Consider the following 13,543-nt stretch of genomic DNA (forward strand, 5'->3'; position numbering starts at 1 on the left):
TGCACAGTTTCAGTGTTTCTTCATATAAACTATGTTTTGGATCACAGCGACTAAAAATGCACAAAATTTCACTTCTTTCTGAATCTGAATTTCAGCACAAATTCATTCATTTGATTGGATATTTGATTTATATTGAGTGTAAAAGACTGAACAGGATTCACACTTTTACTGTACTGTATTAGTGTTTATTTGTTTTTTAGTTCATCCATATTCAGACATTATAATTCTGTGTTTTGTCTGTATTCAGTCTCCAAGTGAAGATTCACCTTTGACCTGTTTTAGAGAACTGGTTGATGATTGGTTGATCTGATGTCATTCACTCGCCTTCATTAGTGACGTTCAAGATTCATCTGCACAATTCATCAATTCAACACATTTACACAATAAAGTTTAATAGAAATGTTAGATGACAGATGATGAAAACTGGTTTAATCATTTTACATTAAATAACTTATACAGTGAACTGATACTGAGATGTTTTGGGGGTTAAAACTATTCAGGTGAAACCAGTAGAATATATTTTGATACATGAAGATAAACAACTGATACTGTAGGGAACAGCAGACACTCGTACACAATCCATTAAATGATGCACAAAAGCATTTTGATCAAATCAACAAGTTTTTATGAACACAAGAGACTCAATGATGTGGAGGAACAAGAAGTTGTGAGAAATATTTTTTTTTAACTACTGTCAATTTTGGTTTCTCTTAATTACTGTGTGTGTGTGTGTGTGTGTGTGTGTGTGTGTGTGTGTGTGGTGAGTACCATGCCGCCGCCTCCCACAGCGCTTCATCTGTAAAGTCACTGTATCTCCCATACACACACACACACACACACACAGACACACACACACCCCTGTGCACTGTGCAGCGCGCGCGCGGGCAACATGACCGGCGGTCCTGAAAACGTAGAACCCGAGGTAAGACTGCGACTTTGAGCTTTTCTTTTCTTTTTTTTTTTTTTGTTGCTGGTCTCATTTCACTGTGATATGAATCTCCTCCCTGGATGGACAGATGGACGCAAAGACCGACGGTGGCGCGCGCGTACGCGGCGGATTTACACCTGGCTCAGGTGTTGGCACGGTTTTTCCCGTGCGCGCGAGCTGCGCCAGTTTCCGTGCGTTATCGGGTTTTTTTTTTGGGACGTGGTTATCAACTCTCTCTCTCTCTCTCTCTCTCTCTCTCTCTCTCTCTCTATCTTCTTTGGATGTTGGAAAACAGATTTGTATTCCGTCACCGATATTTGGTGCGTTTTCTCGTTTTCGGTGCGCAAAGTTGCATTCGGTTTGATCCGCACTGCTACTGAAAGCTAACATGTAAACTAGTCCTGAATAAAAAAACAAATCAACAAAACAAGGACAAACAAAAAAAATAAAAATAAAAAGAGCATCCAGGTTTTTTTCTGTGTTATTTTATAGACACTAGTTGAAGCCACGATGTTTGGTGACGCCCCCTTGTGGTGGAACTACAGTTTTTCCTGGAGAATGAGGGAGAGAGAGAGAGAGAGAGACAGAGAGGGAGAAGGGGTGTGGTGCTGTACTTCTCCTCTCATTTAAAACCATCCCATGCCAGGGGAATGTGCTGAGGTTCTCCCTGCTTGCTCTTCCAACCCCACTTACACTTTTCCCCCACTTCTCGTTCTGACTTGTTCTGTTTCCTTGGCACCCGTGTAGGAATACGTTCACTCACCGTTCATCAGGAAACAGGGGAACATATACAAGCCCAATAACAAAGATATGGATAGCGACAGCATCCGTGAGAAGACCTTGCAGGACCTGCACACCAAAGAGATCGACCTGGTCAACCGGGACCCAAGACACTTAAACGATCATGTACTCAAGGTGAGAGGTGTTTTTTTTTCTCATCTCTTCACAACTATAGTTACACTTTTTTGCTTATGATTTGCTCCGGATCTGTAATCGAGACTTAAGATTGAGTAGACGTGTCTCAGGCTGGTCAGAGTTTCCACCAGACCTCAGAGGATGAGAACCAGAGCAGGGACAGAAGAAGTAGTGTCCTGGGGAAAATTATTACCATCTTCATCATCATCATAAAATGTAAACACATCTAATTTGGATTTTATTTCGATCTCATCACCATGCACGCTCGTACACCACGTCACAGCAGGTTCCCAACAGCACCAACACCACTTTATCCACACGCTCACTGATATACTATTTCAGAAGACAGTGTGGTTTGGGACGCAGCCTTGCAAGCATCATTGCTTAAATGACATTGAGAGGTGTGGTTTGGGTTTGACAAGAGAATACTAAGTGTCTACTGAAATCCTCTTCAGCGAGCTCATTAAAAATATTTACATAAATGTAAAGTTTTACCGGAAACGCAAAACCTTTTTTTTTTATAATAAACACAAACCCAACTGTCATTTGGAGACAATCTCCGGAGGCCCTTTTAATAATAATAATAAATAAATAAAATAATAATAATAAGGATTTATTTTTCCAGAATGATCCGAATAAACACATCTGTATCAGTAGTCAAATACAAAACTCGAAGTGTGTAGCTAGCCTGTAACTTAGCATGACCACCAGGAGGCGCCATCTTTATCGCCTGAGGTAGCAGTTTACTCGTAATACTTATAATTGTTTTTAGTTATAACTATAAGCTATAGCTTATAATCACTGTATATTCTAACTAGTTTTTTTCGTCGGAGTCACGTACAAGACCACTCGAAATGATTTGATAGTCACGTCGTAGGACTTGTTACACAAAGCATATTAAAAAGCAATCTGCCCTGTATTTGTGTGTATGTGTTTTAAAGTCATGGATTGATTGAGTGATCAGTGATAATACGAACCGCAACATTTGTTAAATTACTTATGACAAAGAGTTAAACATATAATAGTCACGTTTTTCTGGATGTTGTACATTGGAGAGTAGCTGAAACCCCTTTGTGTGAGGATTTGTAATTTTTTTTGTGCTCAAAATGTTTGTGTGTGTGTGTGTGTGTGTGTGTGTGTGTGTGTGTGTGTGTGTGTGTGTGTGTATATGAGATTGGAAAACACTGGATAAACCGAAAAGTCAGCAGTGTCATCACTGGATGTGAATTCTGGCTCGAGCAGTTCTTCATCCTCAGCTTCATCAATCCAGTTTAAAATAAGGAAAATTCATTCCCATTTTAAGGATTGGTTTTCTTTTTAGGTTCTTGTAATATTTTCTTATGAATTTGATTGGCTCTGTTTTCCACAATGATTCTCCTTATTGTTTAAACCAACATTTCACTGACCAGGCACTAACCAGGACTTAACCAGGCACTAACCAGGACTTAACCAGACACTAACCAGGACTTAACCAGACACTAACCAGGACTTAACCAGGCACTAACCAGGACTTAACCAGACACTAACCAGGACTTAACCAGACACTAACCAGGACTTAACCAGGCAATGACTAGGTCTTAACCAGACACTAACCAGGTTGATAAATGAATGAATGCTAAAAGATTAATTACATTATAGGATTAAAAACACAGTATTTTGCATCACATTCTTGAGATTTGTGCTTTTATCAATGCACATTGTCCCAAAGCAGCTTTACACAAATAAATTGATCACTTTTAATGTCTTAAATCTCTGCCTACAAATTTATCCCTAATGATTAAGCGACAGTGGTGAGATAAAATTCCCCTCAGACTCCATCCATCGTCCAGATAATTAATTTTTCCACGATTGTTGATTTGATCACCTTTTCACTGATGGAGACTCGAGTTTAGTACACAGGAATTGGAGCCATGATGTAGCCCATTATTTATACAGTATCAGTGGCAGTCCAAATGCATCTTCATGGTTTATTAGAGGAAACAGTGGTCTTATGGTATCTTCAGGCTCTCAGTGTGGAGAACGTCCTTATCAGCGTCCTTTTCAGATCGAGTTACGTTGCTGGATAGCTGCACAAAAAGCAGGTCATGGTGGATTAACACAGGGCCATGTTGTGTGATGATTTTATACCATATAGGGGAGAATCTAGTGGTGCACAAGGTCTGATCAGAGTGAGAGAGAGAGAGAGAGAGAGAGAGAGAGAGAGAAGAGAGAAAGAGAGAGAAAAGAGAGTGAGTAATCTTGGCAGAGAGAATATGCAATGCACCGAGAAGCTTGAAAGGGGGTTTACGTCAAATCCAAGCAAGGAAAATAATGGTGAGAACTTTATTCCCAAAATGTTCCTGGAGTCAAAACATCTTCTTTTTTTTTTTTTTTTTAGAAACAGAAACTCAAATTTTTCCTCCAGGTGACGTCACATGATGTACCTGAAATCGTTCCTTCAAGGTGTTTAAGCTTAATTCAAACAAACTCAGGCATTAATTGAGCTGAAGTCACGTTGAACAGAAAGCCCAGGCCTGGGCAGCTCCTTCATCCATGGCGAGAATCGGTTCGGGTCGTGGCACGAAGCTGTGAAGCGAAACAATGTTCCTTCGCAAAATGCCATCCTGGGGTTTTTTTTTTTTTTTTTGGCGACTCGTGTTCGGAGTCGAGGCGTCACAATCGTAGAGGGAACGATCAATGTGTTCAGGTCTCAGCTGGAACAGAGGAAATATTTCATGCTTCCTGTTTTTGAGAAAGTTTTTTTTTTTTCACTCCTAACATTCTTAGCACTAATTTTTTCCAGGGTGTGGAGTCACGGCGAGAAAGAGAGAGAAAAAGAGAGAGAAAGAGAGAAAGAGAGGGGATGAATGTGCATGAAGAGTTTCAATGCAAAGTGTCATTCTGAGTGTTTTTATTTCTCTTCCAAATAAAGCAAAAAGTCTGAAAGGCATCTAATAAATGAGAGCTGCATGAGCATGAGTCACTCTGTTCCCCCTGGAGATATCTGGAATACAAACGCGCTTATGATTTGTCCACAAATTGGATCCACAAGACACACGAGAGCTCCACTCTTTTGCTTTTCCATTTATTTCTTGCTGGCCTTGTGACAGGAGAGAGGACACACACACACACACACACACACACACACACACACACAAGTGGGCGTATGATCTTGTGGTCTTGCGTATTGGTTGAAAGCAGGGAATTCCCATCTACATTTCCATCATCCTCTTATACACACACACACACACACACACACACACACACACACACACAGGGTGTTTCTCCAGGCAAGCAGCTGGCACTCGGCCCTGCGGTGCTCGAGCCGAATCCACGATCCACATCAGAGTTACTCTGAAAAAGCAAAAGCAGCTTCTCCCTTGGAACCGAATGTTTTTTTCCCCTCGTTAAAGAAAAAGTCTTTCTTTTTATAGCACATTGAAGCCAGATTCCTCCAGAGACTCGCTCACAGCAATGTTAGCCAGCTCAGAGATCCAGAACCGAGTCTCTTCACTTCTCAACTGCCATGACACACTTCAGCACGTCCTCCAGGCATCAAAGACGCTAAGAGGATCTAAAAACGTTCCAATATGACGTTTGAATGGGTGGAGGTGGGGGATGTTACTCAGAGGAATGAGGTTTCCTCAGATCACTGTGGGAGAGTTCTGAGGTTCTTCACTGCTTTAAGATCTATAAAGCACCGAAATATCTGTACTCGCTCACTGCACGTGAGCTCCAGGGCCAGTAGGTCGGCGTTCAATCGAGCAAACATCACAAAGAAAAAGCATTCATACTTGTTTGCTATTGAATTACATGAATAACATGATGATTAATCATCCCTATAGCAACCAGAACAAGAGCCTAGCAACCATTTGGAATACCATACAACCACAAAGTACCTTGGAATACCATAGCAACGACCTAGTAACAACCCTATCAATGTATTAGCAACTGCTTAGTAACTCTATAGCATCCAGAGAATTGCCTTAGCAACCATTTAGAATACCATAGCAACCACACTACATCTTGAGATAGCAACCACACTACATCTTGTAATACCATAGCAACCACACTACATCTTGAGATACCATAGCAACGACCTAGTAACACCCTATCAACGTATTAACAAACCCATAACAAACATATAACAACCCTTAGCAACCACTCCAGATATCATACTGTAGCAACGACCTAGTAACACTGTCAATGAATTAACAAACAACTCTAAAGCAAACAACAAGTAAGACTCTAGCGACCACTTAAAATACCATAGCAACAACATAGTAACAAACAATGAGTTAGCAACCATCTAGCAACTCTAAATCAACCAATGAGCAAAACCGTACCAACCGTTTCAAAGACAATAGAAACCACAATGTGACACGGGATACCATAGCGACAATCTAGCATCACTGAGTTAGCAACCACTTACTAACTACATAGCAACAACAGTAAGAACTTAGCAACCATTTAGAATACTATAGCAACCACATAGTAACTCAGGATATCATTGCAATGACCAATTGATTAATTAACAACCTCATAACAAACACTTAGCAACTCCATAGGAATAAACTAGAACAGCCTATCAATGAATTAGCAACCATTCTTAATACCATAGCAACCACCTAATAACACCTTAGCAACCCCATAGCAATAAATTTTAGCAACTTAGCATCCCCTTAGCAACCAGAATACTGTAGCAACGACCTAGTAACACTCTATATAAAGATTTACTTTGAAAAATACCTCAGCAAAATAAAAATAAAAAATCAGCTGGAAGAAAGACGAACTTTCGTGTGTATACTGCACCCTGCTGGAGAAAATGTTTAATTTCAAGTAAAATCATTTCCTTTTGTATACATTTAAACACGGCTAAATGTCACGTCACGCCAAATCACATTGTCCGATTTTGACACATTTCTGGGTTTCAACGTTGAATAATTCTTAATGTACACAAGGCTATCTATAGTGAAGGTATAAACTCGTTACTGCTGGTTTCTTCCAGTTTCATCCATTCCTCCTAGTTTTGGAACTGCATGAGTTTACTTACATGGATAAAGGACCCTGTAGATGTTTGAAGGAAGCTTCTGGTTAAAGTCCAGCTGCAAATGTTCCTGAGGATTTCACATGTTCTAGACTTTCATTTTGGGTGTTTCTGGGTTGTTGTTTTTTTTTTTTACCCTGGACATGGATGGAGAAGCTCTAGAAGTCTAGATGTCTAGAAAATCCCTTTTACCTAAGAAAACCAGTTGAGATAAAGTTCAGACATTTTAAGGACGTAACTAAGGCAAATAACAGTATAGAAGCAACCACTGAAACTGGGGACTCCTTCCCTAAACCCTACACAAACACCTCCTAACGAAAAACGTCGACATTTCAATGAGTTGTAATTAGTTTTGTTTATGGGCTTTAGATTCCACAAAGCATCCATCATGAAAGACCTGTTGCTATAGAAACCGTCATGTGTTATTAGCCAAGACTGCCTAACCAATCAGAATCTAGAACTTAAAAGCACTGTGGTATCAGAAGCATGTGTTGTTCATTTAATACCACACACGGACACACACACACAAACACACACACACACACACAATACGCGCCGCATTTTTAAAGCAGAAGCAGGTGCATAGCCGATGTTTGATTTAGCGCGTACAGTAAATGTTAGCTCTCGGTTGTATTTATGAGGTGTGGTGTGATTGATGGCGCTCTTTGCGTGAGCATCGTGTAATGAAGCAGTCTATGAGGAATGTGGAGGAGATGTGGGCAGGGTTCTGGAGCGACCCCGTACCACGGCACGCTATCTGGTTGTTTTTGTATCCAGTGCACCGTGCCCAGGTTTTTATCAAACAATATGAATTTGAACTGTTGCGTATTTTATTGAACCTTCCTAGATGTTTTTCTGTAGGCCATGCTCTACCTGAGGTACAACCAGCTGAGATTTCACAGCTACCACCTAGAAACCACCGGGGTTAGAATAGCTACCACCTAGCAAACTTTTTTTCAACAACATGGAATGACATAGCAATCACGTGCTAACATTCTAGTAAGCACTCTGGATACTGTAGTACCCATGTAGCCACACCCTAGCAATGCCATAGCAACCACACATTAACACCCAGGCAAATGTTTTTGGATGTCACTCACCCTATTAATAAATTAGCAACCCTATAGCAAACAACAAGCAATGACCCTTAGCAATCACTTAAAATGGCACAGCAGCCACATAGTAACACCCCAGCAACACAATAGCAACGACCTTGTAACCCCCTAAAAATGAATGCGTAACCCCATAGCAACCACCTCTCTACCCTATAGCAACCAACAAGCAACAGTTTAGCAACCACATAAGCTGGTATGTCATAGCCACCACCAAGTAACACCATAGCAACCATTTAAAAAACAATCAAAGCCACATAGTGAAAAGATTCCATTGAAACGATCCAGTAACACCCTTTCAATGAATTAGCAACCACTGAGCTACTCTACTGCAACTAGAAGAAGATCTTAGCAACCCTACAAAATACATTGCAGTTACAAAGTAACTCAGAATACCATAGCAACAACATAACACCATTTTAATGAATTAGCAACTACATGGTAACCCACTATCAACTAATCAGCAACTGCTTAGCAACCACTCAGGATACCATAGCAACCACCTAGTAACTCTCTATCAGTAAATTACCAGCCCTATAAAACAATTAGCAACACCATAGCAACCAATCAGAATACCATAGCAACCACTCAGGATGCCATAGCATCCATTCATAATGCCATAGCAATCAACTGAAGATACTATAGCAAGCACTTAAGATGCCATAGCAATGAGCCAGAATGCCTTAGCAACCACTGAGGATGCCATAGCAACAACTCAGAATGCCATAGCAACCACTCAGGATGAAATAGCAACCATTCAGAATTTCATAGCAACCACTCAAGATTCTATAGCAACCACAATAGATGCCATAGCAACCACTAAAATTTACTTGAAAAAAGGACCTTGGAATCCCAAATGTATGACTGTATTTTTGTGGTTTAACCACAATCCTGGTCTCTCGTTGCAGGTGGACTTTGAGGACGTGATCGCGGAGCCTGGAGGCATCTACAGCTTCGACGGCGTATGGAAAGCCAGCTTCACTACGTTCACGGTCACCAAGTACTGGTTCTACCGGCTGCTGACGGCACTAGTGGGCATCCCTCTGGCCCTGATCTGGGGCATCTTCTTCGCCATCCTGTCCTTCCTGCACATCTGGGCCGTGGTGCCGTGCCTGAAGAGCTACCTGATCGAGATCCACTGCTTCAGCCAGGTCTACTCCATCTGCATCCACACCCTCTTCGACCCGCTGTTTGAAGCCATGGGGAAGTGCTTCAGCAACGTCCGCGTCACCACCACCAAGGTGGTGTAAGAGCGCAGGATGTAAAGGATGAGATCTTCAAGACAGGGGTAGGGGGTTGGGAGCGTATTTAGGGGGTCTGGGGGCAGGATGAGTAGTGGCTGGAGTCTCAGAATAAAGATATAATAAGTTGAATAAATGAGAGAAAGAAAGATACAGTAAGAAAAAAAAGCCCTTCATGTTGAAGAGCAGACGTGAAAAAAATAATCGAGAGTCTCAGATTTTTGTCTTCCTCTAATCTGGGCTTCTTTATAGATCTCTGAAATATGATTAGGGATTTTATTCTTTCGGGATTTTGTTATTTGTTGTTTATCACCTAACAAGCTGCAGAGCGATCAGCTTTGCATTAAATTTTTTTTGGCCCTCTTCATTCATGCTTGATTTTGTTTCATCACTTCATTTTTTTATGGTTCATTCCTAAATTTTTAACCTCTTACTCCATGTCTGTCTTATTATAATTCATTGTGCAGGTTCTTTAAAGGTTCCCTTTTCATGAAATGCAGAGCCTAGGACAGGAAGACTTCCTTTCTTCATTTTAAAACACTGGGGTCATGTAAAAAAGGAATAAAAAGAATAATATTTTATATATATATATATATATATATATATATATATATATATATATATATATATATATATATATATATATATATATATATATATACAATTTTTTTATTAAATTGTACACTCTTGCCATGTCGTGAACACTGTCTATGGCCTAACAGATGAAAAAATTGATAGAAAATAATTAAAATTAAAATGGTGACGTTGGAAACTGCATTTCTTTTATTATCGTTCTTGCTTTCTAACGATAATATATTTTTCTTTATTTTACCATAAAGTAAATAGAAAAATCACATTCAGTTCCTCTGTTATATTTATAGAAGTCCTTAAAGGCCATGCATTATACAATATTATTCTTTCTTCTTGTTTCGTAAGCTGTTCTAGAGGCAGCATCATTTATAACAACACGTCCACAAATAATTATGGTTATTATCCATGATGCTGCGATCACCAAACAACTTTCGTTACGTCGAGATCACGTGACAACAAGAAAGAGAACGATATCGTAATGCATGGACTTTTGGGACTTCCGTAGTTATAAGCAAACTCGATACAAAGAGGGTAAAAATTTGGTGTCACTCAGTCAGTGCTTTTGTAATTCTGGAACAAAGATCCGTGTGCGTTACGTTTTTCGTACGTATTTTAGTATTTCAAACTCGCCTCAGTTTCTCACCATCTTATATTGCGACATTGAGTTCTTCAGGTTTGTTGCTCTTGAACCAACTGGAAGTAAAAAAACGGATCAAGCATTAGTTTGGAATCCCTGCACAAATTGTAGCTTAGCGGTTAAATTCGGGATCGGGAGGTTACGAGTTCAAATCCCAGCACCACTAAGCTGCCACTGCTGGGCCCCTGGGCAAGGCCCTTAACCCTTAACTGCCCGTGTGGATGCAGGTTAAGTCCTGCTACCTTTAGATGAAAATTTGATGATTTTAATCAGACTATCAGGTGTGGCCCTTGATTGGTTGGAATGAAAACCTGCACCCACACGGGCCCTTTGTGAAAAAGATTTGACCCTACCTCCCTTTGACCCTACCCCCCCTAAGCGCCTTTTCTGCTTTTTTCTGCTTTCAATATTTGTATGTTTCGTTTTACTATTGCGAATTAAAAAAAAAAACGAACGTATGCATGGACCCAATAAGGAAATCGTTTACGTTTTGCATTTCTCCTGCATTTTCTAAACCTAAATCAACTCAAACGTGGGCGCAATTTATTTACAAAATTCAAAAGCGTGAATAAAGTACTTTTATTATGGAACCGATTAGCATTTTGAATCCTGGCTCTTTCTAGGGTTCCGTACGCTTGTTGTTTAGTTTGCAAGAAATTATTATTATTTTTTTGTAATGATAAAAAAATGTGGGCGTGTTCCTGCTGATTTTTTCGAGACTGCCCATGACACTGCATGCCGCCACCTCTGTACCGACGATCCATACACGAGTGAAACGGTGGGCGTACGCTAACACGGGAGGCTGTACCCACTTCTGCAACACGTGCAAATCCTTTATCCTCTTTTCTTTTGCTTTTTAGTGACTTTTTATTGGCAGAATGACGCTGTGATTAACAATGATTAACCGAATCGAAACTTTTTTTTAGTGTCATGGAAGGCTGAGCTTTTTTAACATGAAAGCATTGCTTTAGCAAAACATCCACTATCTGATGAACATGAAGTACTTTTTGTTTTATTATTTGTCTCTTTTCTTCCCCGCAAAAAAACTTATTCTTGTTCATAACACATCAGTCAGCTGAGGTGCGTGACGTCATGATATAGTCTGTATGTCTGTATAAAAAAAAAAAAGATGCTTGGGGGGAAAAAAAATCTGAAAATTGCGATATTCTTGTTGCGTTTTGTTTTGTTCACTGTCGGACTCACACACTCGCAAAGACTAGCAACAAGCGAAAAACTTTCAGCCCCTTGGACTCCTGATGAAAACGGGGCTTAAACTTAATCTCTTTTCTACTGCCGTTGAGCTCACAGTTTTTATTTTTCCCTTTGTTTTCGCCGTCTACCTGCTGTCTCCGAGGATGGGAAAATGTGTGATGAAATAAGCCTCTTGCCATGCGAGAGAGAGCTGTGTCTTTTTTTTTTTTTTTTTACATTCTATCCCTGCTTTTTACTGTAAACCTCACGCCGTGCACATTAAAAGAAAAAAACATGAAATGACACCGTGTTCTATTTTATTGTCTGTCGTTTACCGTCTTTACACATAAAACATGCCTCACTGTGTTAAACATGTTTATATACACACGTTTGGTGATTCGAAGGGCAATTAATGAGCAACTAACAACCACTTGGAATTCCATAGCAACCATCTAGTAATACATAATTAAATTCATCAGCAACCCAATAACAACTGCCCAGCAACCTGATGGCAACCAACGAGGAGCCCCTCAGCAACTAGCTAGTCTATAAACTGTTAGCAAATTGGAAACCCTTTAGCAACCAGCAAGTAGCACCCAAGCAAACTTTTGGAATTCCATCAACCATCTCGCAGCAAACTATCAAAAAATTGCCAACTCTAATACCCTAACTATAAATAAACAACACAGTCGGAATTTCCCAGCAACTCAACAAGTAGGAAACTAGCAACAATTTGGAATTTTATAGTTACCATTTAGAAGCACCCTATTAATAAAGTGGCAACACTCCTATCCCCATCCCTATAGCAACCACTTAAAATACCATAGCAACCATCGAGTGATATGCAACTCCATCTATAACAAGCACCTAGCAACCCTATGGCATCCACCTAGCAACCCTATGGCATCCGACGAGTAGTACTGAGCAAGTAGTACTGAGCACCTAGCGATAAGCTATTAGCAAACAGCAACCACCTAGCAACCCTATGGATGAATTGCCAACCCTTTAGCAACCACCTAGCAACCTTTTGACAACCAATGAATTGCGCCCTAGCAACCACTTGAAATATCATAGCAACCACCTAGTAACACCCTGTCAATGATTACCCATCCACCAAGTAGCAACCCCCTAGCAACTCTTTGAAAACCAACAAGGAGCATCCATTCGATAGCAACCATCTACTAGCACTATATCAATGAACTGGCAACCCATTAACAACCACCTAGCAGTCTTATAACATAGTATTAAGTATATACTATAATAATAGAATCCTTAGTACTAATTGGAATACATTAGCAACCACCTAGTAATTCCCCATCAAATTAATATCCAGCAAGATCTGCCTAGCAACAATTCAACAACCAACAAATAGCACCCTAGCAACCATTTGGAATTCCATAGTAACCTTTGAGAAGCACCCTATCAATAAACTGGCAACTACATAGCAACCCTATACCAACCACCTAGTAATTCCCCATCAGTGAATAAGCAACCCGGTAGCAATCACCTAGCAACCATTTGGCAACCAACAAGAAGCACCATACAACCATATGGATTTCCGTAGCAGCCATCTACTAGCACCAATTATCAAATAATTGGCAACCCAGTAGTAACCACTTACAATAGCAACCTTATGACAACCAATGAATAGAGTCAATCATAGCAACTAGAATACCATAGCAGCCACCTAGTAATACCCCATCAATGAATTAGCAACTCGATAACAAGCACCAAACAGCCCTATAGCATCCAACAAATAGCACCCCAGCAACCTTATGGAATTCCATAGTAACCATTGAAAAGCAACCATGTAGCAACAAATGAGTAGCGCCCTCATATAGAAGTCCATAGTAGCCATCTAGTAGCACCCAATCAATGAATAAGCAACCCTATAACAAGCAC

At 40.2% G+C, this 13,543-nt stretch overlaps 1 protein-coding gene across 1 annotated transcript; it reads left to right on the plus strand.

Moving 5' to 3' along the window:
• Nucleotides 1-789: 789 nt before the first annotated feature.
• cav1 (caveolin 1) lies at nt 790-11,944 on the plus strand. The gene is made up of 3 exons (XM_046849893.1): nt 790-922; nt 1,676-1,843; nt 8,890-11,944. Exons 1-3 carry the CDS (start codon nt 890-892, stop codon nt 9,229-9,231), a joined length of 543 nt encoding a protein of 180 aa, XP_046705849.1. The 5' UTR covers nt 790-889; the 3' UTR covers nt 9,232-11,944.
• The last annotated feature ends 1,599 nt before the right edge of the window (nt 11,945-13,543 follow it).

Source organism: Silurus meridionalis, chromosome 5 (genome assembly GCF_014805685.1).
Source record: "Silurus meridionalis isolate SWU-2019-XX chromosome 5, ASM1480568v1, whole genome shotgun sequence".
NCBI classification, from domain to species: Eukaryota; Metazoa; Chordata; class Actinopteri; order Siluriformes; family Siluridae; genus Silurus; species Silurus meridionalis.

Bases quoted from the DNA above. Each gene is read 5' to 3' on its own strand.
- cav1 (XM_046849893.1), top strand. From the start codon at position 890: ATGACCGGCGGTCCTGAAAACGTAGAACCCGAG. The intron at 923-1,675 runs GTAAGACTGCGA...GCACCCGTGTAG, and splicing joins CTGAAAACGTAGAACCCGAG to GAATACGTTCACTCACCGTT. The intron at 1,844-8,889 runs GTGAGAGGTGTT...CTCTCGTTGCAG, and splicing joins TAAACGATCATGTACTCAAG to GTGGACTTTGAGGACGTGAT.